Source organism: Pneumocystis murina (assembly GCF_000349005.2).
Source record: "Pneumocystis murina B123 chromosome Unknown supercont1.10, whole genome shotgun sequence".
Taxonomy (NCBI): domain Eukaryota; kingdom Fungi; phylum Ascomycota; class Pneumocystomycetes; order Pneumocystales; family Pneumocystaceae; genus Pneumocystis; species Pneumocystis murina.
The window spans coordinates 184,819-211,789 of record NW_017802368.1 but is presented as its reverse complement, the minus strand read 5'-3'; the positions used below and the strand labels follow the sequence as shown (position 1 = coordinate 211,789).

Genomic DNA, 26,971 nt, shown 5'->3' with positions numbered 1-26,971 from the left:
AGACCAAGGGTTATATAGAAGGAATGCAAGGAGTTATTTCATAGGTTTTTAAGCAGTAGTTATAAGATGAGTGAAAATCAGACCACAAATGAAGAATCAAAGTCATCAGAATTATCACCAGAAGCTCATATTCCATCAGGAATAATAGATGAATCGGCAGATAATAAAGAAAAAGAAAATGTCCCAACAGTATATGAGAAAGAAAAGCAATTAGCAACACCGTCATATTCAAAATCTATTTTAACATTTTCTCAATCAAAAAATACATCGCCTACATCAACAAAAACAAATACAAATAAGGTATTATCAGATAATTTTATTTGTTATAAAGAGAAGCCATCAATTCGGATTCATGTTCCTTTAAAAGGACAAGTTAATGTCTATGTTAATTTTGCACGAGAAGCAGAAAAGCAATATGGATGGACAGCTTTACATCCATTACAAGCAACGAATTTAGTAAAGTTAGGGATGTTAAAATTTGATAATGAACTAGATTCAGATGAAGGAGATGAATCAGAATCAAATGTAGATGATGATAGGAAGTTTAAGTTATCGGCAACACATACAGAAAATGAAAATTCAAATCTTCAGGAACCATTTATTCCTGTACCAAAGAAACGTAAAAGAAGGATACAAGAAGAAGAATATGATACTCTTGATCCATTTATTGATGATTCAGAACTATTTTTGGAGGAAATTGCAGCATCGAAAGATGGTTTTTTTGTATTTTCAGGACCTCTTATACCAAAGGGAGATAAAGTAAAAATAGAAAGGTATATATATCTATTTCAAGTAGAGTTATTAAATGTTATCAAGAACGGACGAATCTACAAAAAAAGGACGTTCACGAGGAGGGAAACAAAATGCAAATCGTATGATTAATAAAAATACAAAGCCAAAAGAAGCTAAAAGTCCCAAAGAAAACAACGGAAAAAAGAATGTAAAAACAATTCAAAATACAAAACATACAGAACAATCAGAAAACAAAAAAAGTGCACATTTAGAAAAAACAATTGAAAAAAAAGAGCCTAAGGAATTAAAAGCCAACAAAAATTTAACTCCTGCTAAAGAAAATCTAGAATCAAATTCCACTAAAAGTGTTAATGAAACTAAAGAAAATAAAGATACAACTACACAAAAATCTAAGAAAAGTAAAAAAATAGAAAAGCCTGAAAATGAACAAGATTAAACGAAAAAATGGGGGGAAAACTAATGGAATTATTTCTGATATTCTTTGATGCATATTTTATTTTTTAAAAACTTAAAATATTAATGAAAAATATTTATAAAATGTTTTATTTGTGACGAATAAGGTTAATAATATCAGATATTTTTCCAGCATCATGAATGATTTCTTCCCACTTAACAACATCCCAACGATCATTTTCCGGAATAATTTCCCAATTTGGACTTGGGGTTTGCTTTAGCCATCCAAAATCTTGGACTCTATTCCATGCTTCAAAGGAATTCTTTCATGAATTAATACGTAAACTGATATTTGTATTAAAAATTTACCATATATGGATTAGGCCCAAATCGAATTCTTGTACAATTTTCTATTATTGCCTTTGATTTACAGGCAATCAAAACGTCGACATCTTTACAATCATGCATTCGAAACTTAATTCAATCACAAAAGTTCTATGCAAAAGTCATTAAAAACTTACTTGATAACAAAAAACAATAAAAGTACAATCTTGACAATTAGAAATATACGCAGGCCCACAAATATTGTTAGCCAATACAAAACAATCTTTAAGGTGATGAGCTTTTAAGCTATACCATTCCAATTCACGAATCAAATAAATACAAAATGATGAATCCGAAAGATTAACCTCACTATTTCTACCATTTTTATATAAATCAATCCTCTCTTCTACATGTAAGAATGGATCTTCAAGCAGAGATAACGATTTTTCTAGTGACATAGAAGCTGTTAAAATCATTCAATCTTTTCTCTTTTAATAGAAAATCACATCTTACATAAATCCATAGGATTTGACTCTTTTTGTTCTTTTTGATCATTATTTGCATCTACGCTTAATTTGAATCCAAGATTAGGCTTAGGTCGTGCATTTTTTTTCAGGAGTTGATATGACGTATATAGCTCTTTCATTTGCTATTTAAATAAAGATCAAAAAAATAAAACAAAACAAACAAAACAACTTCTTTCAATAAGCGTCTATCATAGCTTGGAAGCAACGTGATAGATTTTATCATACTATCATTTAAATCTTCAATTCGATGACCAATCGCTTCTATTAATTGGTCTTTTTCTGGACTATTTGAAAGCGAGAAAAGCATACAAATCTCATCGTCTAATGCTGATCCATTGGTTCAATTAAAATATATTGAAAATGAATAAAATAACCTTTTTTTTTAGATAAAAAGGCTGTATAGGTTAGTATCTCTTCACTCGACGTCATAGATCTTTCAGCCACTCGACTTGAAAATCTTGAAAACTATATAGAATAAAAATATATTAAAATACTTTTCTATAAACTATTTAATGAAAACAATATAAGAAATAATTCTTAAAATAATATAATTTATCTATAAATTATTTGTTTTTTTCTAGTCTTCATTCTAAATATAAGATAAACCCTTTAAAAATCAATCAATAAGTCAAATAATCAAATATAGAACATCTACTAAAAATTGATTCTACTCATATACCTCGCCCACTACCAATAGCATCAACAATTTCTGACCTAGGCCGTCTATATTGCACTTTAAAAAGAGTTTCTTTTAATTTTTTCGAATTTTCTCCATAAAAATCATGATATAGCCCTGTCAAAGTACCCCCGCACCAATCAAAAAGACCCATAAAACATCCTAGCCCCATTCCATAACCTACAACTGCTGGTAAAGACCTTACTTCTTCCATCAATTTTTTTATATTATATTAAATGTACAAAAACACACCTCTTATAGCTCCAACTGAACCAGAAACAACTCCCCCAAGAAACGCATTAAACGGATCATCTTTTCTACGAAGATTTGAGACAAATGCCTCAGTAAATGAAAATAACCCTCCCATAACAGCTTAAAAATAATATAAAAATCATTTTCTTCAATAATAAGGAAAAAAAATACCATATGTCATAATAATGCTTCTACTACGTACTAAGACACTTCTAATATCAGAAGAATTTTTCGTTATAGCATTTTCAGCAGCAGAAACCATTAATCCTACAGAACCAGAGATCATCATAGATTTTAAACCAGAAAAAACAGCATCTTTCTCTGAATAAGATCTTTCTTGAAATATAGAAGCCATAAATACAAAAAAAGAGATTATCTTAATATTTTTTTAAATATTGAATTTCTTAATTAAAGACTATATAGAAAAAAACAAAGTATATTTTAAAATGATAAATTTCCAAAGATTATTAATAAAAAAGAATATATAGCTGTTATATTATATAGAAAATATGTATTATATATAGAGATGTAAATATTAGTAAAAAAGAATGAGAATGGTCTGTATGATTAAACAATGAATAAAAAGCAAAAGAAGCCAATAAAAAAGAGTGCAAAATCATCATAAAATACAATCAAAACGGGTAAATACTAGAAATGTATTATTTAAAATAAATTAAAAAAAAAAGAAAAATACTTTGAAGAACAGCAGCAATAACTTCAAGCTGCAATTCTTTATCTTTTCCTCCAGATGTTTCTTCTGCTATAACATCCGCTAGATTAGAATCAACGCAATTAATATTACTACTATATTTAATTGTAAAAGGCCATTGAGAAAATTCCTTAAAAAACTCATCAACACGAGTGAAAGCACGCTCACGAACTTCATATTCAACAGAAGAAAAAACATTTTCCAAAACATTTGCAGCATAGGCTGCACAAACTAAGGAAATTACACGAAGATGCCTCATTGATATCGTTTCCGGAAAAAATACACTAGTTGGTAAAACTATTGTAGGTGCAGTTAACATAACCACCAAACGATTACAAATATCATCTTTAACAAAATTATTTGAAATAGGATGTGTAGTCATATCAAATAACAAAAAATTCCGCTTTTCAGTACGAAGAATTCCTTTATCCACCAATCCCTTAGCTAAGCGCTCACGAACTTGTTTCAATTGATATCCAATTTTCATAAAATTCCATGTTTCACCTAATTATCAATTACTTCACAAATAAATGCCAGAAATCTCGCATACCACTCATCAAATCAACCCATGAACCAATCGTCATTTTTTCACTTGTTTTCATCATTTTAAGAGTCTCGTCCAACAACGTCTCACCCGTTGTTTTATCATTTACAACCTCTACAATACGTTCTGGCAGTGGATGCCGCTTTCTAAGAGAATCACGGCACATTTGAATTCTACCTCTAAATGCAAGCTCTAGAATTATACATCCACGAAGAATATATGAAATATTATCATTTCCAAAAGGCAAATAACCCTAAAATCATTTAGTAAAAACATTATTCATTCCATCTAATATCTTTAATCCCAAAATACCTGTTTATTTTTTAACCCTAACAATAATACTTCTTCCATCAACGTAAGACATGGTTGTTTTCTTCTTTCTTCATCTTCTTGAAGATCCAAAGGATCAAAAACAATCTTATATTTTTTCTTATCAATATTACAACATTCTTTTCCTAAAGATTCCCTATTTAAATCCTCTTCTTGATAATTTCTTGTTGATGATGTTTCAACATATCTATTTGGCCCAGAATTTCCAACACGGCGCCGAAAAAGCCCAGATGACATAATTAACATATAACAAGTATAATAATTCCTTAAAAAAACACAAAAAAAAACCTCAAAAACTCCTATTTTTCTTTATTAATTTTATTAACTTTTATAAGCTGTTTTTCCTCTCAGAAAACGCTTCAAAAAGGATCTCAAAGGATATTTCAATTTCCCCTATAATAAAGAGGTTAATATTCAAATTTTGTTCATTAAATATTACTTTAATTAAAAAATTACAGAATCAATAAAATTCATGTCTACCATATAAACGATCAAAAAAAATATTTATATATGAATTTTTAATAAAAAAAACAAAGACATTAGAAACAAACAAGGAATCATATTTATTAAAGTAATAGTTATTTAAAAATTAATTTTCTTATTTTTTCTTTATAATTTGAAATTACTCCTAAAATCATAATATTGCCTAAAATCAACAAGCTAATAATCAATAAATAAGAATAATATAAAAATATATAATATATATATAAAAATACCATCTGGATGATTAGAAATATATGTTATTGCTTCTCCAATAGTTCTTATTTCATCAGCTTCTTTATCTGGAATTTCTATATTAAAAGCCTCTTCAATCGCCATAACGACTTCAACAGTATCTAAACTATCCAATCCAAGATCAGCAGAAAAACTTGATGTAGGTGTAATCTAGATAACAATCAATGCATGCCCTTAAATCCATAGAAAATGCAAATGGGTATTTTGTATAATATTATAAAAAAACAATTTTTTATACACCCAATTTTATGTTTTATTCTTACTTTTGACGGATCAGTAATTTTGTCAAAACCTTTAACAATATCTATAATCCTTGATTCAATCTCTTCTTTTGATAAACGTGCTTGAGAATAAAATCGAGTGGTCACCGATTTTAACATTTTATTAGTATTTACTCTATTTTGAACCAAAAAATTCCAAGAAAAAGGACGAATCGTACTAATACTTTTAAACAACATTCTTTTTTCTTATTTAAAATCCTTTAAAGTGTCTTTTTTGTTAAAAAATAATCTTTTCTTTTAATTTTTAAGATCGATCGATCTCATATAACCCTATATATTTATCAGTTTATTATAACCAGTAAAAAACTTAGTTATAATGGTATATGTCAAAGTCATTGTGTTTTATGTTTAGATGATCAAAAAAGAAACATGGATATTCAATGAATTTAAAATAAAAAAAATATATAAATACCAACACAAAAGATTAAATCTTAAAAAATGATGATGTATAAATTCCCTAATAAATAATTTTAAAAATCATTTAGAAGATAAGAAATTAGTAACCTTGAAAGAATCATTTTTTCAAAAAAATTTCATGTAAGATTTCATCATATATGGCATCTAAACGTTCACGGTATGCCATATTATTATTTGACAATAATGTATCATTTAAAAGATGTTTCTGGAGTTCCATATTTTCAATATCTGATCTTATTTTCTCAAAAATTTTTAAAGTTTTTTCAGTTCTTGGAACAGAATTTATCTTCATTTCTGTCAAAAGATTCTCAATCTCAATTATATCATTCCATCCTTCCCATCGTGCTAATAACATTTCATTATATACATTAGATGAACAGCCTAAAACAAATGATTCTGGACCAAGTTCTTTGATACGTTCAAATATTGTAGCCACAGATACATAATCTAAAAAATTTAATCGAAATATTTCCATTGCTTTTTGAAGTAACTGTGAATATAGACGTGAAATAATAGATTTTGACAATCTTTTATTAATCTTTCCCTCTGATAACTGTTTTTTAAAAGGTTCAAATATTGATTTTTCAACAAAATTATGGAGTTCTAAATCTGTCCTCATATTTAACATAGTTTCTTCTATTTTTTTAAAGCATAATTGCAATTCTGTATCATTAATGTTTTTTTGACTCTTATCAGAAAAACTATTTTTTTGAAATCCACTGGGAACTAATGGTTTTAAAATACTATTTAAATATCTTTTCTCCGAAAAAAATCCAGTTCTTGGAATAAAATTACATAAAATTGCATTTCCAGACGATTTAATAAGCCAATAATCATATAAAGAACAATTCGTTCTATATATTATAAATCTTTCAAATTCTTTCCTCTTCATTCGCATAAAATCATATAAAACTCCATAAAATGCCATTGAAAAAGCTTTATAGCCAAACGTATTCAATAATTTCATTATTCTTGAAGTTTCATAAATATTTCATAAAAAAACTTTTTATAAATCCTATTAACATAAATTATCAACTTTTTTTGAAAAAAAGATAAAAGACACATCAATATCAGACAAATTATTCGCTGTAGATATAAAAAGTAGAAAAAGGCGGAGTTTTATAATAGCTTTTAGTAAATCAATATCAAAGTCAATGATTCACAAATAAAAAAACATTATTCAAAAAAAAACAATATTTATTTCAGAATACGCATATTAAATAAGATATTAAGACAAGTTCTTAGATATATTTAAAAAGCGTAAAGCTAATTTTCTACAAAGACCAACAGCATACTTTTTTTTGAAGTTAAACGTCGCTATCGAGGCCTAAGATGCAAGAAATTAATGAGTATGAGCGTCAAAGGGAATTAAATATTAAGAGAAATAAAGAACTTTTAAAGTATTTCTATTGATTTTATTAATGTATTTCTTATATATTTACCAGAGAACTTAAATTAGATAGTATTTTCAAAAAAGAGCCAAACAATCAAGTAAATCTAGCAAAAACTAGAAATTTAGAGAAAAAAAACACAAAAAGAAAAGATTATAGTAATCTTCCTAGAAGAAACTCATCAAGACTTCTCGGGATATCAGCAGAATCAGAAAATTTTAAAAGAAAACAAGAAGCAGATGTGAAAAATATAATAGAACAAAAAAAACGTCTACGTGTGCCAGGAGACTTAAAATTAAGTGAAATCATTGAAGATTCATATGATTGGGATGTTGCGAAGAAGGTTATTAGGAATGCAGTATCATATACGGGGGAATCTATTGAAAAAAAAGAATCAGAAGAGTTTTTAGATAAAGATGTTTTTAAACTAAAACAAAAGATGGAATCTCTTGAATTATATAAGAGATGGGATCCATTTTACTTGAAAATAGTTCCAGAGAGAATATCATGTATTATTGTTCATCCTAGCACAACAAAAAAAATTGTATTTGCGGGAGATAAAATTGGCAATATGGGTATTTGGGATATGGATGGATCCAAGACACATAGAATCAAAAATGAAGATGAAAATAGTGAATTAGAAGAACCATTAATTCATCACTATAGACTGCATTCTGGATTAATTTCAACATTTAAATTTAATCCATTTTCTACAAATACACTTTACTCTTCTTCATATGATGGTACAGTTCGCGCTGTACATTTGGAGAAAGAATTATCTACAGAAATATACGTTTCTGATGGAGGCAATTCAAATAATCCATCTTCGATTTCAGCATTAGTTGTACATCCTAAAGGAGATAGAATATATCTTACGACAATTGATGGTCGATTTGTAATGAAAGACATCCGCTCCCGAGGTGCATCAACTTATCAACTACATGATAAAAAAATTGGGGGATTGTCTATTCATCCATGTGCTCCATATCTTATTTGCACATCATCTTTAGATCGTACAATGAAAATATGGGACCTTCGTATGATTAGTAATTCTAGGCCAATATCACATATAGGTACATATATATCACGTTTAAGCATAAGCTCTGCATATTGGAATTCTGAAGGTTCGATTGTTGCGACTAGTTATGATGATACGATTACTATTTTTGATAATCCAAATTATAAATTATGGACAAATGATACTAAACTTAATGATATGTCACCAAATTGTACTATTAAACATAACAATCAATCAGGAAGATGGGTGACAATCTTACGCGCACAATGGCATGAAAATCCATCCACTTGCATGCAAAAATTCACAATTGGAAATATGCAAAGGTATACTATTAATACTTTAAAAAATATTTAAGCTGATAAGATAATTAAGACATATTGATATTTATAGTAATAGAGGAGTTTGTCTTGCTCGTTTGGGTGATCCTAACAAAATTACTGCTGTTCCTGCAGTATGTCAATTTCATCCAACTCAAGATTGGGTTGTGGGTGGATCTGCTTCAGGAAAAATTATAGCTTACCTTCCTCCAGAAGAACAATGTTTGTAATAACAATATTAAAAAATAAGTAAATATTTCTATTTACATATAACTAACATTTATTTTTCAACAAACATTTTTTCAAAATATCAATTATTTTATATTTCATCATAAAAACTAGCTATTTCTTTTGAGATTTATACAGTATAAAAAAAATTAATTTAACCTATAATACTCAAAAAGTTGCAAATAAAGTGATTTCAACAAGTATATGATTTGAATATTTTATTTAATATTATAAATTCAAAAGGAAACAGGAAAACTCTTTTACAGCATTAATGATTTAATACATAAACTAAAAACAGATAAAAATATTGTTTTTATAAACTCAATATAAATGACAGCATTGATTCATTTTTATAAATATTTTAGAGGAAACAATTATAATAAAGATAGAGTTCAAGTATTTTCGGCGCAGAAATCTAATATTTTTAGAAATATATATCAAAAATATTTATAAAATTAAATATTTAAAATTTTAACTATAATATTATATATATATACATGTCATCAATGAAAACAAAAAAGCATTTATTTTTTAAAACAAATATTAATATCTTTAAGTATACTTGGAAAACTAACAAAACTTTAATTTTTCAAAAATTAAATTTTAATACTATTTAGCACAAAATATAAACTTTTATAAATAAAAAATAAAATCATTTTATTAAACTTATATTATTCATCAAACATATACAATTAACATTGATATTCTATATAAACTTATCAACATAAATTTTAAACAAATTCTACATATTATTAAACAAAATTCAACTATATCAAATATTCTTATAACTCGCTACATTAATTAATTGCTACTTAATACTTATCATTCATTTAACTTGTTTTTTTTTAAAGATTACCCTATAAAATCTCAAATCATTAACATTAAAATAAGTTCTTATTTATATTTTAATAACACATAACCAATTTATATTCAAAATAGATCCACCGAACTCTGATATCCTTTAAAAAAATAAGAAAAAAATAAAATATATTTTCAAAAATATATATCAAATTTTACTGATCTTTAAAAAAAATCTTAAACAATATTCATGCTTAAGATATCATTACTCTAAACCCATTTCTTTAATTTATAACCCTACCATTTATAATTTTTAAAAAGACCAATCTATAAAATTCTTTTTTTTAAAAAAAATAACCAATATATATGTATTATATTGTTAAAAATAAATAAGCAAAGTTCTCAATTCTTAAATTTATTTTTAATATTAGCATAAATTTATCATCGCAACGTTAAAAATAACGAGCAAGTCTTATTAATGTTTTTCATAAAAAAAGCAGCTTCAAGACCTTTAATAAAGAAAATAAGACATACAAGACAAAGGAAATCATTAGCTTTTATCTTAGATTCATTTCAAAAGCGGTTTTTAACGGGTTATTTCGGCCAATTTTCAGATATCTATGAAACATTAAGATCGTCAAAAATGATAGAAGAAAGAAATACGGGGTTTTATAAAAGCCAGATGAAGCTTGTAGAATCGGAAATGTCACATCTAACATATAATATCCGTAAGTTATTTAATTCTTGCAATCCTATTCTTTATAATGTCGCAAATTATTATATTCAAACACAAGGAAAGCATGTTCGACCATTAGTTGTTCTTTTAATATCTAAAGCAACAAGTATTGCTCCAAAAATTCCAAACTGGAATGATGGATTATATAATAAATATAATGAACCTATATCATCTACGAATATTGTGAATGATAATGATCCTGACAAACCATTATCATCCTATGAAATCCCGATGGATGCAACAGAAACAGATATCTATCCATCTCAAAGAAGATTGGCAGAAATTACTGAGATGATCCATACAGCATCCTTATTACATGATGATGTAATTGATAATTCGCACATTAGAAGAGGGATGCCGAGTGGAAACCATGTATTTGGCAACAAAATGGCAGTATTGGCGGGGGATTTTCTTCTTGGAAGAGCATCTCTTGCATTAGCTCGTCTAAGAAATGCGGAAGTAATTGAACTTTTAGCTACAGTAATTGCAAATCTTGTAGAAGGAGAAATTATGCAATTAAAAGAAACTATTGACAAGGAGGATAATGAATATTCCCATTTTAGTGATGTATTAAATAAATACCTAAAAAAAACATACTTAAAAACGGCAAGCTTAATAGCAAAAAGTTGCCGAGCTACTGCTTTATTAGGTGGTTGTACTAGTGAAATTACTGATAATGCCTATTTGTATGGAAAAAATCTTGGGTTAGCATTTCAGGTAACCTATATATGTTCATGAAAAGGTTTTTATATATTAATTAGTTAACGGACGATATGTTAGATTATACAATTTCTGAAGATACTTTCGGAAAACCTGTAAAAAAAGATTTAAAACTTGGATTAGTAACAGCACCCGTTTTATTTGCATGGGAAAAGTATCCTGAACTAGGACCAGTTATAAAACGAAAATTCTCTAACGATGGAGATATATGTCGAGTATTAAAACTATTTAACTATTATCTAATATTAACATTACATAGACACATGAATTAGTCATAAAAAGCCAGGGTTTGCAAAAAACAAAAGAATTAGCCGAAAAATTTTGCAACAAAGCATTAGATTCTCTTAATTTATTTCCAATGTCGCCTTCTCGACTTGCACTACAAGAATTAACATACAAGGTTCTAAATAGGGCAGAATAATCAATTATTAAACATATTAAGATTATCGAATAATTGCATACTTAGCATAATATTTATCTCATATAATTCTGGAACGTTATATAGGAATTCTTTATTTTAGTATTTCATATTTTTCACTGTTTACTCATTTATTATTAACCATAATTTCGTATGATCTATAAAAATAATTGGAAAACATCTTTATTGCCTATTAATTTTAGCTATAGTAAAATCACATTTTAGATATATATATGGAGTTGACAAAAACACTATGAATCAAATGGGTAATACTTTTAATTATAATAAGGGTTGGCTTTAAATATTTAAGCCAAATCTTGCAAATATTTATCATTTATACTTCTTTAAATTTATTTGATAAACTGAGATAAATTAATAGGATATACTCATAACAAAACATATAATATCTTTATCTACCTTTCTTTATTCAGCTCTAAACAAGGAAAAACATACCTTAAATTTCTTTTATTAAATAATTACCAGTTTCTACAGGTTTTTATTACTTAAAAAAAATATTCATTCACATAATAAAATCATTTTATTTTTATATTCTAGGAATCTAAAAAATCTTATTGATACACAATATAATTTATCAACATATGGGGCAACTTTATTAATAGTCATAAAGTAAAACAGCAACCATCTTTTTCACACAATGATCTTATTTTTCTTTAGACTTCTATTTTATTCAACTTTTAACAAATATCTTTCTCAAAAATTTATAAGACAATACATAATAACAAATTACAGGTGTAATCACCTTATAAAATCAAATCATTAAATGTTACATTTTTATCATTTGAATCTATTCAGTCTTTTTAAAACATTAAAAATACAAAGCATCAAATCAGTCTAATAATATTAGCCTTATAGACTTCAATTTCATATATTTTTTTATAAAAAATTATAAATATTAAGGAAAAATCTCAAACAGTAAATGCATTCTATATAATCTAATACATGTTTCATTTGATAAAGTATCAACTCATTTAAAAATATGTCTCAACTTTTGTTTCTCAAAAATAAAATCTAGCTGGATGGCCTTTATTTTCTTGACTTTATCAGCGACGAACGGCAAGAATATCTACTTTAAATAGAAAAATATAAAATGGGAATTAAACATCTTCGCCAGCTTCTTGAAGAGCACGCTTCGTCTTGTATTAAATTGAATAATATTGACCATTATTTTGGACGGAAAGTAGCTATTGTAAGATTTTTTTAAAGAAAAAAATTAAATTAACTATTGTTTTTTAGGATGCTTCTATGAGTATTTATCAGGTATTTTGATTAGTTTAATATATATTTTGGATAATAAATGGATTTATAAGTTTTTAATCGCAGTTCGCCAACAAGATGGACAACAATTAATGACAGAAACAGGGGAAACAACAAGGTGAAAGAAATTTTCCTTTTTTCTAAATTAGAATTAACAATTCAAGCCATTTGATGGGGATTTTCTATAGGACTTTAAGAATGTGTGATAATGGCATTAAGTGTGTTTTTTTATAAATGAAAAAATGTTTTTTTAATGATTATGCTTCAGACCATGTTATGTTTTTGATGGAAGTCCTCCTAAACTAAAAAGTGGAGAGGTGTGTATAAATTAGTGATTGGGAACTTTTATGAAATGATTAAAGCTTGCAAAACGACTAGAAAGAAGAGAAGAAGCAGTTAAATTACATTCAGAAGCAAAAGAAATAGGATCCATAGAAGATATAAATAAATTTAGCAAAAGAATTATACGTGTGACTCGTGAACATAATGAAGAATGTAAAAAATTACTAAAATTAATGGGAATACCATGTATAAATGCACCATGTGAAGCAGAAGCACAATGCGCAGCTCTTGCTAAGTCTGGAAAGGTATATAGATTATATACATTTATGCAGACTAATATTCTAAGGTTTATGCAGCGGCATCAGAAGACATGGATACATTGTGTTTTTCTACACCTATTTTACTTCGACATTTAACTTTTAGTGAACAAAAAAAAGAGCCTATCAGTGAAGTTAATTTGGAGAAAGCATTGAAGGAATTGTACATGCCTTTAGAACAAGTAAATACATTATATTTTTAAGAGTTTACTAAAAATAAAAAAGTTTGTAGATCTTTGTATTCTTTTAGGATGCGATTATTGTGAACCAATTAAAGGAATTGGACCAAAAAGAGCACTGGAACTAATTAGAGAATATAAATCTTTAGATACGTTCATAAGTTCCGCTGATGGATCTAAATATCAAATACCTGAAAATTGGCCATATAAAGATGCAAGAGATTTATTTTTAAATCCTGATATTACAAACCCTGAAACTCTTGAATTAAAGTGGGAAAGTCCTGATGCAAAAGGTCTTTTAGAATTTCTTGTTAAGGAAAAAGGGTTTAATGAGGAAAGAGTAAACAATGGTATTTTAAGATTAGAAAAAGCATTAAAATCAAGTCAACAAGTGCGCCTGGATAGTTTTTTTAAGGTAAAAAGTTCTTTAAATCTTATATTAATTTAAAATATGATAGGTTATCCCAAAACTACATGAAGCTACTAGTGTAGAAAAAAGAAAAACTGAAGAAAATACACATGCAAATAAGAAAAATAGAACTAATAAAAAAAAAAAATAATATTAACAATTGAAATGTCTTTTTGTATATAAGCTCAACTATAAAAAATGCTATTGTATATTAATAAATATGAACATATATTAATATCTACAAAAACAAATATTTTATTAAAGAACAATATACATTTATGTAAACAAAAAAGTGCTATCTAAACTAATAAGACATATGCTCATAAATAAAGCCCTAATAATCAAAAACATGTACGTGTTTTCTAATATATTCAAAAAGAATCAAGGCATTTTAACTGCATCTCAATAACTACAGTAATAATTCATCATTATTGATGACTTTTGTCTATGCAAATCGTATTTCCATAATGCATTATATTGAAAAGTAAATCGAACAAATTCTTTTTACCAAAGTTGCATAAAAAGAGAACATAGCCATCTTGAGTTTTTTTTTCAAACCTAACTTTCCATATTGGTTATAAGAGAATGATTATTTTTCATAATAAACATGATATAATAAACCAACAAAAATAGAAAAAAGACGATTTTATAAAAATCAATCCTTAATTTTACGTATCCCTGAATACCAACTTTACAATAATAAAACTTCTTCCTATTATAATACTAAAACTAATCCACTTAGATTTCAACAGATTGATGAGTTTTGATAATAGATGATATAAATTTAAAAAACCGTGAAGCATATCCAGATGGAGGTATAGCAGATACTTGGGATTTTGAATGAGAAAGTCCTTTCCAAAAATGCTCAACTTTTTTGACTATATTGTACTAAAACTGTTAGAAATGTAGCCATTAATAGCAATCATACTTTAGTCAAAAGATCAATTATACCAATATAATATATTGAATCACCAGGAAGATTATCTTCTTGAGTAGCACGAAAACCACCATCATCACTATAAAATATGAAATCTTTGCGTCTAAATAATAATATTAGCATTAATTATTCATTATTAATAACAAAACTTACGTAAAATCAGGATCGGACAATTCATTTGAAGTAGAATTAAGAGAAACAGGTCCAATAGTTGAAACAATTTTTCTAAGCTCATTAGCACTAGAAACAGTCTGCCCCTGTTTTAATGAGCTATGTATTTGTTCTGAATCAGGATTGAACACAGATAGCATATTGCCTCGAATATGTTCTTTATTTCCTAAAGACAAATCATGTATACCAACAAGAAGGCTATAATCCATAATATCTAATGATTCTAATAATTCTATATCTGCCTTTACTTGAGCTAGAAATATATCTCGTTTTTCTGGACCTAGTGATAAATACATTTTTCTTCTAATCCAATTCAAATCCTTCATAGTTGCCCTCGGATTCTTTTCCAAATCATCTTCTTTATAATCCCTCCCTACAGTAGATCCTTTCAAGTCAAATGTCTTATGAATATCACGATGAGGAGGAAACAAATTATTCATTATAACGAAATGAATTTTATGCCCATAAGGCATTTTTACTCTATGTAGGCCATAGAATTGAGAAATCAAAGTATTAGGATTCTTTTTTACATGCTATAATGTGATTAATCTATATTATAGAAAAATTTATAAAAACACCTCATAGTACTGCCTTAAAATTTTACGCAAAAATTTATGTTCAGAGTGATGAATAGTTTTAATTATATAACGATAATCACGAGAGAAATAAAAAAAGCTTCCACTTTTCCCAGGAGATCCTAATTCAGAAAGAATATATTTACTCGTAAGTGATATCAAATAATCAGCAGGATCAAGACGAAACAAAGCCCTTAAATGACGAAAAACCCATGGGGAATAATCTTTAAATTTGAAATCATATTTTGCAGAAGGAGTTAATTCATTACCCGTTCTAAAAATTAGAAATAATAATAAATCTTAACAAAAAACATACATATCAAAAGAAAATTTGTATGAATCAACGAAATCTATGCTTGTAAGATCACGATCAACTTTTGCTGTACATCGAGAAACCTAATTATTTTAGATAACTATAACTAATAAATTAAAAAAAATACTCCAACTCTAATCCCTGTTAACATATTATAAGCAGTTACATAATTAACATGATCCTCTCCAATTCTAGTGCCAATAAAGTACCCTTGATTTTCTTCATTTTGTTTTCGTTTATGTTTTGATGATCGTTTTTGCCAAATAGTTTCAATCCATTTTACTGGTTCTTGTGCTGTACTTTCTTCACGAACATCCAAACTAACACATGTCACATTTTGAGATCCCAATCCCACTCCCAACGCATTATCCACTGAACATCCTTCCGAGGATGCAACTTTATTTTCAACAGCAATAGCATCCGGTATTTTATTATCATGTACATTTGATGTAATAAATCTTAAATCATTTTGCTCTTTTAAATCCTGCTCATTACATGAAACACTCTTAGAAACATTAGAGCATTTATCTGAGATTTTTGATTTATGTTGAGTATCTGAAACATTAATAGAGATCGTAGAAACAGTATCATAATTAGGCGCATTTTTTCGAAAACATGTCATATTGTCTAAAAAACGCGGAAAACCCATAGATAATTTACACCTGGTCATCATTTCTCCATTTCTATCCTTTTCTAGTAATTCTTCAAAACATTTTACTGATTCATATGATTTATCACAACCATTAGATATACAAAACTTATTTATTGATTGTTCACTCAAATAATCATCTAATAAACTATCACTCTCTTTAAAACCCATAAATATATCCTTTTTATCTCTTTTATTCGCCTTATCTTATCATACTCTACTTTTATTCTATTTCTTACTTTTTCTTATAACTTAACCCTCATTCAACCTTTTAAAACCGGACTTTTTCAGCCTGCTCTATTAATATATAAAATAATATATATTTATTAAGAAAATCGGCTGTTTATTAAGTTATTTACTAATATTTAGATATTTTTAAAGATACCAACCTTTTGGTTGTCGAATAACAATCGTCAGTAAAAAAAGATAAACGATAAGATCTTTTAAATATAGTAATAAAGATGTTAATTTTTAAAAACATAAAGAGTATATTTGTATTTTTTTATGTTAATATTAATGAATAATTATAGGAAATGAGATAATGAGATTTAGAAAAAAAATTAGTGTAAAAAGAGGGAGTTATGTTGGAGTAAATATGAAAAAGACATGATATTATGAATCCTGATGAAAAAAGAAAGATGTAGATCCCTTTTTTTTTGAAAAATATGGGTATCCAGTGAAAATATATGGACTAATGATGTATCGATATTATGGTTCAGTTTCTAGAGGAAATATAGTTAAAAAATTATTAAATAGAGGTATTAGAAGAAGGGTAATGATATGGGGGATGGGATGTCTAGGGGCATACTTTTTTCCGATTATTATGTCGGGTATTTTAGTTTTATTGACAGGAGTTTTTCTTTCACGAGTTTTTCAATCAATTTTTAATTTGAGGTATCAGAAGAGATTTATTAATAACATATTTCCTTTTTGGAATGCGGGAAAATATGAATCTTTATTGTCGAATTTATTTAAACCACTTGTTTCTTATATTATACCGGATACAGGTTCTCTTGCAGAAAAATTATATATAAATTCTATAAAACGAATAGAAAGGGCAATTGAGGTTAATGAATCAGAAATATCCTATATTTTGGGGACAAGAAAGGTATCATTTGAACAATATGAATCATTTTCTATGATAGGAATAAACAATTTGTCAAAATTTTCTATAAATTTTAAAATGCTTGATTTTTATACAAGAAATGAAATAGCATTAGCTTCTTCATACGGAGTAATGGATGAATATGATAAAAGTGCTGTTTTAGAAAAGATCCTAATAACTACCAATGATAATGAAAAAATAATTCTTTATGGAGATATAATTTCTAAAAAAGGTCAAGGAAAAACCATAGATGCCGAACACTGGACCACGAAATCGTTAAATTAAATTCAATAAACAAAGCTTTGTTTATAAGACTACAATTCATCATGAGTATCCTTTTTTTTGTTTTTTTCGTCAAAATTAAATTGTATATTTTGCATCATATCAACAGGTATTGCAATATTATCTACAACATATTCACCTGATTCGTTAGTTTTTCTTTGTTCTAAAACGCGTGCAATTAAATCTGCTATCGTTTTATCATATTTATTCCATTCAGGAATTTGACGGCGAGCACGCTTTAATTTTGATTCCTTTGTCATTGGATTATTACACAGGTCTATTGTTTTCGCATCTTTTAATGTTTCATCTGAACACCATGTTTCGCACCAGAGCCAATTTTGAGGTAAAGAAAAAATTGGAACTAAATGTTGCAAATTATTTGGTAAATCTTGATCAAGATTAGCTAGCGATCCAGGATCTTCACTAAGGGTTTGGTAATGTTGTCTTAATAAATCTCCAGCAGCAATTTCTCTAAATCTTTTAAGATCTACTACATATAGAGCGCTTCCTAATATTAGATATTTAATAAACACAAGTCCAATTACCTTATATGATATGGTTTCCCATTAAGATATGATTCCCAATAACCCTTTTTCCAAAATCTATAACCTTCCATTTCCTCTCTAGAGTCACACATTGGTGTGTATCCATATGGTGCACCCTTCAAATCCATGTCTACAAGCTCTTTTAAATCAGTTCTAACAATCTTCAAAAAAATAAATAACATGTTGAAAATATATTATTATATATATACCTGATCAGCATCAATAAATATGATATTATCCAGATCCAAAGGGAATAAAACATCTAAAAAAAGAATTTTATATCTAAAATAATTTTTAGTAAATACCAATTAAATTAGATTATGATTTACCCCCAAATTTGTCTCTGTTTTTCTTTCTGAGGCCGTAACCAATGGGGCCAGCGGTATGTAATAAGTTCATATTGAAACCCGAATTCATTTGCAACATAAGGTAGAAAATTCTAATATAGAAATCAATAAAATATAAGTTAATATAATAAAGACCTTAAAAGAAGATGACAAAAAATTCTCAATGAACCAAAATTTAACAGTATGTTTTGTATGTTTAAGGACACTTAAAGTCATAATATATAAAAACCTTTCATATAAATGACCACTTGCTATAGAAAAAATATTAATTTCTGCATAAGGTTTTTGCATAAAAGAATTAAGTTTAAATTCATCAGTTTGCTGAGAATTCGTAGAATTCAAAACTGTATTAGGTGTAAAATTATCACTATCTAAATCTTTCACTTCAAAAATTGAAACATTTTCTTTTCCAGGATTTCTAACAAGTTTAGGAAATATTGTCAACCCTTCAAAACTGTCTAATATAATTTCTTTAGAAAACTTGTTATCATTAGATTCAAATTTCTCGGAAATTTTTGAAATTTTAAAAATGCTACTATGAGATTTTATCATATCTATTTTAAAAATACCAGGATTAGCTCTAAACTGGAGATAACCATAATTATTCATAACTATTGTATCACTGACAAAGCTATTATTTTTGGTTTTAAGAGCTAATTGAATGCCAGCAGGTACATTCTTTAAAGTAATATCTTCTGCATGTCCTTGTATAAGTATATGTTTAAGTTCATAAACAATTCTAACTTTCGAAATTTTCTTTGATGATAAATCTTGTAGTAAAAGATTATCTAAATCATAAATAGACTCTTTTTGAGTAACAATCCACGATTCAAGAATGTCATAATCAACAGTATACAAATGTAATTTAGGCAACTCTTCAAAAACAGCATTAGGGTAAATCAGATTACTAAAAAAAATAAATATAAGCAATTATAGCTTACTTTATTTACCCATTGCTATCAAATTTCAATGAAGAATGTAAAACGTAACGATAAAAACGATTAATAGATAAATCGGTTACTTCTCGTAATGGATTTAAATACACTTTTAAACATACGCTTTCCATTTGTTTCAAAACCTAAACTTTTAAAAATGATTTCAAATACAAACCTTTCTTACTTTTAAAATAGATACAAGTTTCTGAGATATTTCATTTAAAGGATCCAATATAGCTTTAACATTAAATAAACAATCATTTTCATCTCCATAAGCAAATGATGGACTTAATTCTCTGAAGAAATTTTGTAAATTACTTCTTTTATCCTGAGAAGAATAACCAAAATCATCATGTTTTTCAAGCACCAGATATGACAGTATTACTGATGACAATAAAGGGAAAAATATTTTAAGTCTAAAAAGATTATTTTTTTATTCCTTAATTCCTTTTTTTACTTTTCTGAATTTTTAATGCTTAATTCATTAACAATAACTTTTAATTTAGAAACCATTGATAGATTACAGAAATTGCCCAGGGATTCGAAATCATCAAGCAAAAAATCATCAAATTCCGACATTGGACCAACAATCTTACTATATTAAAAAAAAATTTCAAAAATATTTTCAACATACATAACCATTTATCAATAATCCAAATTCACCAGGCAAAAACCCAAACTTATTCAATAAATTCCCTATTTTTTTCCAATATAACCTAGCTTTCACAGAACTTAATGCTAATTGGGTGGAATTGTAAGTGTTCAAAATAAAATGTGGATATTCTATTTTCTTATCAATACCACCAGAATCATAATTATTAAAAATTTTTCGAACATAGTTCAATGTAGGATGAGCAACATCAATATCTCTTTCTTTCAAAAGGAAAAGGAATGATGAAAAATGATCAAATTCTCCTTTATTATTGACTCGAGGATTATGTAAAAACCTTAAACTAGTATAAGGATGTTTTATCTAAATTATGTTAAAAAAAAAAAAATAATAAACACTAACTATATATTTTAAAGCAGATTTTAGATATTTGATACCCTTTTTTGTATCAAAATCAGCAATTAACCAGATACTTTGTTCAGTATTTAAATTCTCTATAAAAATAAACTTAAAATAAACATTTTAAAAGAAAAAACCATTAATAGAAGAAAATTCCATATTTTCATAACTTTTGATGAAATCAATCAAGTTTTGAGACTTAATTAGTTTATTTGTAGGATACATATAAAATTTGCGTGTAAAAATTGCATCTTCCAAAAGATAGTCAAGAATATTTGCATTATTAGTGAAAGAACCCTCAATTATCTAAATGATAGATAATGATTGAATAACAAATAAGTGTAAAATATACCTTTTTTCTTATAATATTAACGTCATTTGGAAAAATATATAATATAGAATATTGCCAATTCTATAAACTTATAAAAAAGATGAAAAACTTAGTGACATATATGATACCTTTTTCTCTACAAATTTCCCATTTACGATTATATAATTATCATTTTTTATATTAAGTCGCAAAACCCATTCTTTAGTCTTCAAAACATATTTATTTAATTTTTTAAATTTCATAATCTCATCAATATCTAAATATTGTATATTTTTACCAAAAGAATACTTAGACGAAATAATTTTATAATTTCTATACAAAACATTTCTATTCTTTCGAGTTCCTGAATCAATCTAAAACATATAAAAATATATAACTAAAAAAGAAACATACATATGACAAATATTCAAATGCTACATTAATCCCATATATATCATACAAAAGATAAAAAAGTTTAACCATAAACATATCTATTAAAATTAATATGATATATAATTTCAAAAAAAAAACAAACCTTCTGAATCATCCCATATAGGAACAACCCCAATTCTTATAGGATAGGAACTACGTATTAGTAAAAGCATGGTTCTTAAAAGTAAAAAATCAACTTTTCCAGAAAAATCCAAAAATATGATTATATGATGTAAATTACGTCGCACCATATGCAATTGTTGAAAAGGAACATCATCAAAATACTGTATCAATAAGTTTTTTTTTTAATAGAGAAAAGTGTATACTTTATAAATATCATTAGAAAAATGTGAATAATTAGGGTCGTTTTCTATATCATTTAACCACAAAATTGCCATTGAATTTTCATATTTATCCCTAAAATCAAACCGATTATCAAAAAACTTATTAAATATATTATAAATAGACTCATTAACAAAAAATTTCGCCTCTTTAGCAGACAATCCTAATTTTTGTAAAGACATAACAAAATCATAGACATTTCTTAAATATTTTGATAAAGAAAACCCATTTATCTTAGAAGGGTCAATTTCGACACCATTAATAGAAAATAACATCATTCCTGGATCAATATATTGATGGTTCAATTCCAACTTTTCCATCAAATTTCTAGTAACTTTTATAGAAGATAAGTATGAAGCATACTTTGGTAAATCTTGAAGAACAGAATTAAGAGTTTCTAACGGTGTTTTGCTATAATTAACAAATTGAACAATCGAGAATCCCAATCTTTTTAATTCTGCATTCGTTAAAGGTTTAATTTCATCATTTTGAATATCTGATAACAAATCATCAGAATCAACATTTAGATTATGATTCCCCATAAATGTTTTCTCATTTAAGTCTAATTTTTAATAAATTAAATAAAAAGAAACAATTAAGTACCATCTACAATATTTCTATCATCAATAACCAAATAATCTGTTTTTTTTAAAGAAACTTGAACACCATATCCATTTAAATATAATAAATGTGAACCAGAATTTCCTGGCTTATAACGAAAAACATACTTTAGATTCCCTGCCTTAGCTTCTGCAAATAAAAAAGAATGATAAGTTTTATAATCATCAGAATCCAAATCAGCATATAAAACTGCTACAGGTGAATCATAATTTTTATGAGTATCAAAAATATGATCGAATGGTAATAATACAACAGATCTATTTTAATTAATCTTAAAAAATATAAATTTTAACTAACTCAATTTCTTCATATCTACAATCCTTTGCCTTCAAAAATTCTTCTAGATCACAATACTGCTGTCCATTAAATAAAATCCAATTTCTACATTCCAATATAAAATTCTTATTCATCATCTCGGGAATCACTGTATAATTATAATAATGGTAATATGATTCTATCCTTGGCGCTAATAATTGAAGTCCTAATTCATAATCCAACAATGACAAAGAAATATTATCCTTAATAATCTCATTATCATAGACTATCTTACGCAAATAATTATAATTATCCAAATTTAATTCTGTTAATGTAACATTCCTTATCTTTGATATGATATCAAGCAATTCAAAAAAATATGTCTCACCATATGTTGAAACTGTTTCTCTAAGATATTTTAACTACTAGCTTGAATTTTTTAAAATTTACAAAAATATATTTATAAATGGTGGAGCCTTAAATGATGATGTTAAATAAGCATTAATAACAGGAGATCCTAAACAAAGCTGGAAAAATATTCCTAAGAAATATATAAAAATAATACACCAGGCTTTCCTAAATATATTTAACTTCATCAGAGATATTCATAAAAATTTCTATAGGTTCGGCGTATAAATTAAAAAATTAAGGTTAATCAGCTGAATTTTAATTAAAATTTTCAAGAAATTGCAAGTTTATTGGATTTTTACTTTTGTTTGAAGATAAATCTTATAAATAATATGAATAATTATTAAAAAAGGATATTTAGTGTTTTTTTCAGATCAAAAATATTTCAAATATGAATAAAAAAGAAATGAATGAAAACAGAAGGTTTCATCATCCTTTTAAACCTTACAAGATTCAATGTGAGTTCATGGAGGCTTTATATTCAACAATTGATGCGGGAGGAATTGGTATTTTTGAGTCACCTACGGGAACAGTAAGGTTGGAAGAGTTTAAAAAGATAAAGTAAAAATGATAGGGAAAATCATTAAGCATTATTTGTGGAGCAATGGAATGGCTTAGAAAACATGAAGAATTATCAGTAAATGAAGAAGAGAATGATGAACCAGAGTGGATTATTAAATATGAAATTGAAAAAAAAAAAGAATCAATTAGAATAAAAAAAAAGGAAATAGAGGAAAAATTAGAGAAAATTAGAAAAGAAGAGATAAAGAGTATGAACTTAGAAAAAAATAGGAAGAATTTTATTAAAAAAAAACGATTAGTATTGAAATTTTATTTATTTAAGTTAAAATCTGACAATTTAGGATAAAGAAAAGAATATAAATGAAGAGTGGGATGATGAAGAATTTTTGATAGATGATTATAATAGCGATAATGAATCTTCTAAATCATTTCACGCAAAATCTATTGATAGTAATAACTTTTCGCCTCAAGTATTACAATTATTACAAAAGTAAATCGTTAAATATATATTCTTAAAATTGTAATAAGTCATAGACTTGAATACCCGATTGAAAACAATAATTTTATAGATGAAGATGAATATCCTGAGGAAACTAAGGTTAAATTCCTAAATTTTTGGTAACGTTTTTAATGTATAGATTATCTATGCATCACGAACACATTCTCAATTGACACAATTTATTAATGAGTTAAGACGTGTTTCATTTCCATCTACATTTGATGAAAATACCATACAACCAATAAAACATATAACATTAGCGTCACGTAAAAATCTATGCATTAATCCTAAGGTTTTAGAACTTTCTAATATTAATTCAATAAATGAAAAATGCATTGAGCTTCAAAAGCATGGTAACTATTTATAATTGTTCAATATTTTTATTTATATAAATAGAAACTACTGAGCAAGGTAGATGTAAATATCTTCCCAAAAATGACAAGACAAAAATACACAATTTTAGAGATCATGCACTAGTAAACATAATCTCTATTAGAAATCTATAGTGCTTATCTTTAATAGGCCAATATTCGTGACATTGAAGATCTTGTCGCATTAGGCCAAGAATTAGAAATATGTCCATATTATTCATCAAGAACTGCTCTCAAACTAGCAGAGGTAAGAAACTACAATTTCGTCAATTGCATATAAATATTTAAGATAATTACTTTACCATATCCTCTTCTTTTACAAGCATCTGCTCGTGAAACACTAAACATATCTCTTAAAGATCATATAGTTATTATAGATGAAGCACATAATTTAATAGATGCTATAACATCAATACATTCAAGTACAATAACATCAGATCAAGTTTCATTAGCTTTGGATCAAATTAATGTTTATCTTTCTAAATTTAATAAAAGACTTAAAGGAAAAAATAAGGTTTACATAAAACAAATAAAAAAATTATTGCAAAATATAAATGATTTTATGAAGCAAAGATTTAATATTCTCGGAGATATTCAGGTTGAACAGTCTGAATTACTATTTTCTGGAGGAGCAGATCAAGTAAACATATATAAATTAGAAAAATATATAAAAAATAGTGGATTGGCCAGGAAAATAGATAGTTATTTTGAAAAAAAATCTAAAAATATATCAGAAAAAGAAAAAGACAACGAAGACAGCAACGTATCCAAATTACCAGTCCTTTCTTATATCCAAACATTTCTTTTAAATCTAACAAATCCTTTTACGGAAGGAAAGTTATTTTTTGGACATATAGAAGGAGCCAAAATTAATAACAAAACAAAGACGAACTGTTATTTGAAATATTTGCTTCTTAATCCATGTCATTATTTTAAAGAAATAGTTGATGAAGCAAAAGCAGTAATTCTTGCAGGTGGAACAATGGAACCTGTAAGTATTATTTCCGAAAAAAAGTATAATTATTCATTATATTAGATGGATGATTTCATTTACCAACTTTTCCCTTACATGCCAAAAGAAAAAATTCATAAATTTTCATGTGGACATATTATATCGCCAAATAATTTGTGTGCTATAGTAATATCTACTGGACCTAGCAGAAAAGAATTCATATTTAATTATGAAAAAAGAAACGATAATGATATGGTATAAATGAAAGAACTTATAATATCATATTAATATCATTTAAGTTAAACGAGCTTGGTAGTACTTTAATAAATTTATGCAGAGTTATACCAGATGGAGTGATTTGTTTTTTTCCAAGTTATGATTATTTAGAAAATATAATTAAAAAATGGAATATAAAACAGGAAGGCACAAAATTTTCTATATGGGAAAGGCTTGAACAAAAAAAAAGAGTATATTCAGAACAACATTCTATCTAAAATAATATATATAGATTTTTAAAGAAGAAAAGTTTTCGACAAATATTGAAAATATATTACAAAGTTATTCCAACGCAATTGATTCCTCAAATACATCAACATGCAACGGTGCACTTCTTTTATCTGTTGTCAATGGTAAATTATCAGAAGGAATTAATTTTTCCGATAAACTTGGACGAGGTGTAATTATTATAGGTCTTCCTTTCCCAAATAATCAAAGCTCTGAATGGAAAGCTAAACTAGAATTTATTGAAAATAATTTTTATCAATATTTTAAAGATAATCCAGACATTCAAAAAGCTTCAATTCAGGAATCTCTCAAGTCTATTAAAAAAGAATATTATGAAAATATTTGTATGCGTTCTGTAAATCAATCAATAGGTATTTATAAAATTTGGAATATTTTTAAATATTAATTAATTAAGGCAGAGCTATAAGACATCAAAATGATTATGCTGCTATCATTTTTATAGATAAACGTTACGAATCTCAACACATACGCAATAAAATTCCTAAATGGATAAAAGATAATATTATTTCAATGGACACTACAATGAAAGGCAATTTTGGATTAACTTTAAAACATATTATAGATTTTTTCAACAAAAAATAAAATCTTATTTTTTTTAAAAAAAATTCTTAAACAAAAAAACCTATCAACACTTTATTCTTATTTTTAAATACTTTTTCTTTATATAATCATAAGACATACTTTTTGAATATATAAAATTCAAAATATAAAAATAATATATATATAATTTCATATTTATTATTGCTTCTTTAAAAATCATTTAATATTTATTATTTCTAATAGTTTTATCATTAAAATATTACAAACAAATACAAATAAACTAAGAATTATTCCTAT

General features: G+C 26.4%; 13 protein-coding genes across 13 annotated transcripts; 6 read left to right on the top strand and 7 right to left on the bottom strand.

The window, feature by feature from the left end:
• Positions 1 to 66: 66 nt before the first annotated feature.
• On the top strand, positions 67 to 1,189 carry PNEG_03236 (hypothetical protein; the record flags this gene model as incomplete). The annotated part of the gene is made up of 2 exons (XM_007877111.1): positions 67 to 773; positions 817 to 1,189. 2 exons carry the CDS (start codon positions 67 to 69, stop codon positions 1,187 to 1,189), a joined length of 1,080 nt encoding a protein of 359 aa, XP_007875302.1.
• A 106-nt stretch (positions 1,190 to 1,295) lies between these two features.
• On the bottom strand, positions 1,296 to 2,304 carry PNEG_03235 (hypothetical protein; the record flags this gene model as incomplete). The annotated part of the gene is made up of 5 exons (XM_007877110.1): positions 1,296 to 1,469; positions 1,516 to 1,620; positions 1,668 to 1,933; positions 1,984 to 2,119; positions 2,167 to 2,304. 5 exons carry the CDS (start codon positions 2,302 to 2,304, stop codon positions 1,296 to 1,298), a joined length of 819 nt encoding a protein of 272 aa, XP_007875301.1.
• Positions 2,305 to 2,668: 364 nt separating this feature from the next.
• PNEG_03234 (hypothetical protein) lies at positions 2,669 to 3,312 on the bottom strand (the record flags this gene model as incomplete). The annotated part of the gene is made up of 3 exons (XM_007877109.1): positions 3,097 to 3,312; positions 2,926 to 3,045; positions 2,669 to 2,877 (listed from the first exon to the last, which is right to left on the bottom strand). The coding sequence occupies exons 1-3, from the start codon at positions 3,278 to 3,280 to the stop codon at positions 2,669 to 2,671; spliced, it is 513 nt and encodes a 170-aa protein (XP_007875300.1). The 5' UTR covers positions 3,281 to 3,312.
• A 166-nt stretch (positions 3,313 to 3,478) lies between these two features.
• Positions 3,479 to 4,802, bottom strand: PNEG_03233 (hypothetical protein). Its single transcript, XM_007877108.1, has 4 exons — positions 4,491 to 4,802; positions 4,185 to 4,431; positions 3,620 to 4,138; positions 3,479 to 3,573 (listed from the first exon to the last, which is right to left on the bottom strand). The coding sequence occupies exons 1-4, from the start codon at positions 4,752 to 4,754 to the stop codon at positions 3,545 to 3,547; spliced, it is 1,059 nt and encodes a 352-aa protein (XP_007875299.1). The 5' UTR covers positions 4,755 to 4,802; the 3' UTR covers positions 3,479 to 3,544.
• Positions 4,803 to 5,160: 358 nt separating this feature from the next.
• PNEG_03232 (acyl carrier protein) lies at positions 5,161 to 5,701 on the bottom strand (the record flags this gene model as incomplete). The annotated part of the gene is made up of 3 exons (XM_007877107.1): positions 5,161 to 5,168; positions 5,225 to 5,393; positions 5,507 to 5,701. The coding sequence occupies 3 exons, from the start codon at positions 5,699 to 5,701 to the stop codon at positions 5,161 to 5,163; spliced, it is 372 nt and encodes a 123-aa protein (XP_007875298.1).
• Positions 5,702 to 6,038: 337 nt separating this feature from the next.
• PNEG_03231 (hypothetical protein) lies at positions 6,039 to 6,908 on the bottom strand (the record flags this gene model as incomplete). The annotated part of the gene is made up of 1 exon (XM_007877106.2): positions 6,039 to 6,908. The coding sequence occupies one exon, from the start codon at positions 6,906 to 6,908 to the stop codon at positions 6,039 to 6,041; it is 870 nt and encodes a 289-aa protein (XP_007875297.1).
• Positions 6,909 to 7,273: 365 nt separating this feature from the next.
• PNEG_03230 (hypothetical protein) lies at positions 7,274 to 8,897 on the top strand (the record flags this gene model as incomplete). The annotated part of the gene is made up of 3 exons (XM_007877105.1): positions 7,274 to 7,341; positions 7,387 to 8,673; positions 8,723 to 8,897. 3 exons carry the CDS (start codon positions 7,274 to 7,276, stop codon positions 8,895 to 8,897), a joined length of 1,530 nt encoding a protein of 509 aa, XP_007875296.1.
• A 1,274-nt stretch (positions 8,898 to 10,171) lies between these two features.
• PNEG_03229 (hypothetical protein) lies at positions 10,172 to 11,633 on the top strand (the record flags this gene model as incomplete). The annotated part of the gene is made up of 3 exons (XM_007877104.1): positions 10,172 to 11,146; positions 11,191 to 11,364; positions 11,409 to 11,633. The coding sequence occupies 3 exons, from the start codon at positions 10,172 to 10,174 to the stop codon at positions 11,568 to 11,570; spliced, it is 1,311 nt and encodes a 436-aa protein (XP_007875295.1). The 3' UTR covers positions 11,571 to 11,633.
• A 1,033-nt stretch (positions 11,634 to 12,666) lies between these two features.
• On the top strand, positions 12,667 to 14,212 carry PNEG_03228 (hypothetical protein). The gene is made up of 9 exons (XM_007877103.1): positions 12,667 to 12,774; positions 12,822 to 12,845; positions 12,896 to 12,960; positions 13,007 to 13,060; positions 13,111 to 13,159; positions 13,205 to 13,429; positions 13,471 to 13,623; positions 13,667 to 14,035; positions 14,079 to 14,212. The coding sequence occupies exons 1-9, from the start codon at positions 12,676 to 12,678 to the stop codon at positions 14,178 to 14,180; spliced, it is 1,140 nt and encodes a 379-aa protein (XP_007875294.1). The 5' UTR covers positions 12,667 to 12,675; the 3' UTR covers positions 14,181 to 14,212.
• Positions 14,213 to 14,767: 555 nt separating this feature from the next.
• Positions 14,768 to 16,845, bottom strand: PNEG_03227 (hypothetical protein; the record flags this gene model as incomplete). Its single annotated transcript, XM_007877102.1, has 6 exons — positions 14,768 to 14,917; positions 14,958 to 15,069; positions 15,120 to 15,670; positions 15,716 to 15,986; positions 16,029 to 16,108; positions 16,153 to 16,845. The coding sequence occupies 6 exons, from the start codon at positions 16,843 to 16,845 to the stop codon at positions 14,768 to 14,770; spliced, it is 1,857 nt and encodes a 618-aa protein (XP_007875293.1).
• A 523-nt stretch (positions 16,846 to 17,368) lies between these two features.
• PNEG_03226 (hypothetical protein) lies at positions 17,369 to 18,607 on the top strand (the record flags this gene model as incomplete). Its single annotated transcript, XM_007877099.1, has 1 exon — positions 17,369 to 18,607. The coding sequence occupies one exon, from the start codon at positions 17,369 to 17,371 to the stop codon at positions 18,062 to 18,064; it is 696 nt and encodes a 231-aa protein (XP_007875290.1). The 3' UTR covers positions 18,065 to 18,607.
• Positions 18,094 to 23,453, bottom strand: PNEG_03225 (hypothetical protein; the record flags this gene model as incomplete). The annotated part of the gene is made up of 19 exons (XM_007877097.1): positions 18,094 to 18,565; positions 18,607 to 18,767; positions 18,816 to 18,888; positions 18,936 to 19,045; positions 19,089 to 19,860; positions 19,904 to 20,031; positions 20,073 to 20,304; positions 20,346 to 20,479; positions 20,523 to 20,861; positions 20,901 to 20,992; positions 21,035 to 21,203; positions 21,250 to 21,309; positions 21,357 to 21,581; positions 21,622 to 21,698; positions 21,743 to 21,923; positions 21,966 to 22,543; positions 22,585 to 22,859; positions 22,900 to 23,265; positions 23,308 to 23,453. The coding sequence occupies 19 exons, from the start codon at positions 23,451 to 23,453 to the stop codon at positions 18,094 to 18,096; spliced, it is 4,590 nt and encodes a 1,529-aa protein (XP_007875288.1).
• Positions 23,079 to 26,716, top strand: PNEG_03224 (hypothetical protein; the record flags this gene model as incomplete). Its single annotated transcript, XM_007877096.1, has 11 exons — positions 23,079 to 24,085; positions 24,129 to 24,277; positions 24,322 to 24,385; positions 24,426 to 24,639; positions 24,683 to 24,762; positions 24,809 to 24,904; positions 24,947 to 25,648; positions 25,694 to 25,864; positions 25,909 to 26,076; positions 26,118 to 26,484; positions 26,529 to 26,716. Exons 1-11 carry the CDS (start codon positions 23,870 to 23,872, stop codon positions 26,714 to 26,716), a joined length of 2,415 nt encoding a protein of 804 aa, XP_007875287.1. The 5' UTR covers positions 23,079 to 23,869.
• Between the last annotated feature and the right edge of the window lie 255 nt (positions 26,717 to 26,971).

Bases quoted from the DNA above. Each gene is read 5' to 3' on its own strand.
- PNEG_03233 (XM_007877108.1), bottom strand. From the start codon at position 4,754: ATGTTAATTATGTCATCTGGGCTTTTTCGGCGCCGTGTTGGAAATTCT. The intron at 4,432-4,490 runs GTATTTTGGGAT...AAATGATTTTAG, and splicing joins TAGGGTTAAAAAATAAACAG to GGTTATTTGCCTTTTGGAAA. The intron at 3,574-3,619 runs GTATTTTTCTTT...ATACATTTCTAG, and splicing joins TATTGCTGCTGTTCTTCAAA to TATTTACCCGTTTTGATTGT.
- PNEG_03228 (XM_007877103.1), top strand. From the start codon at position 12,676: ATGGGAATTAAACATCTTCGCCAGCTTCTTGAAGAGCACGCTTCGTCT. The intron at 13,160-13,204 runs GTGTGTATAAAT...AAATGATTAAAG, and splicing joins CTAAACTAAAAAGTGGAGAG to CTTGCAAAACGACTAGAAAG. The intron at 14,036-14,078 runs GTAAAAAGTTCT...AAAATATGATAG, and splicing joins GCCTGGATAGTTTTTTTAAG to GTTATCCCAAAACTACATGA.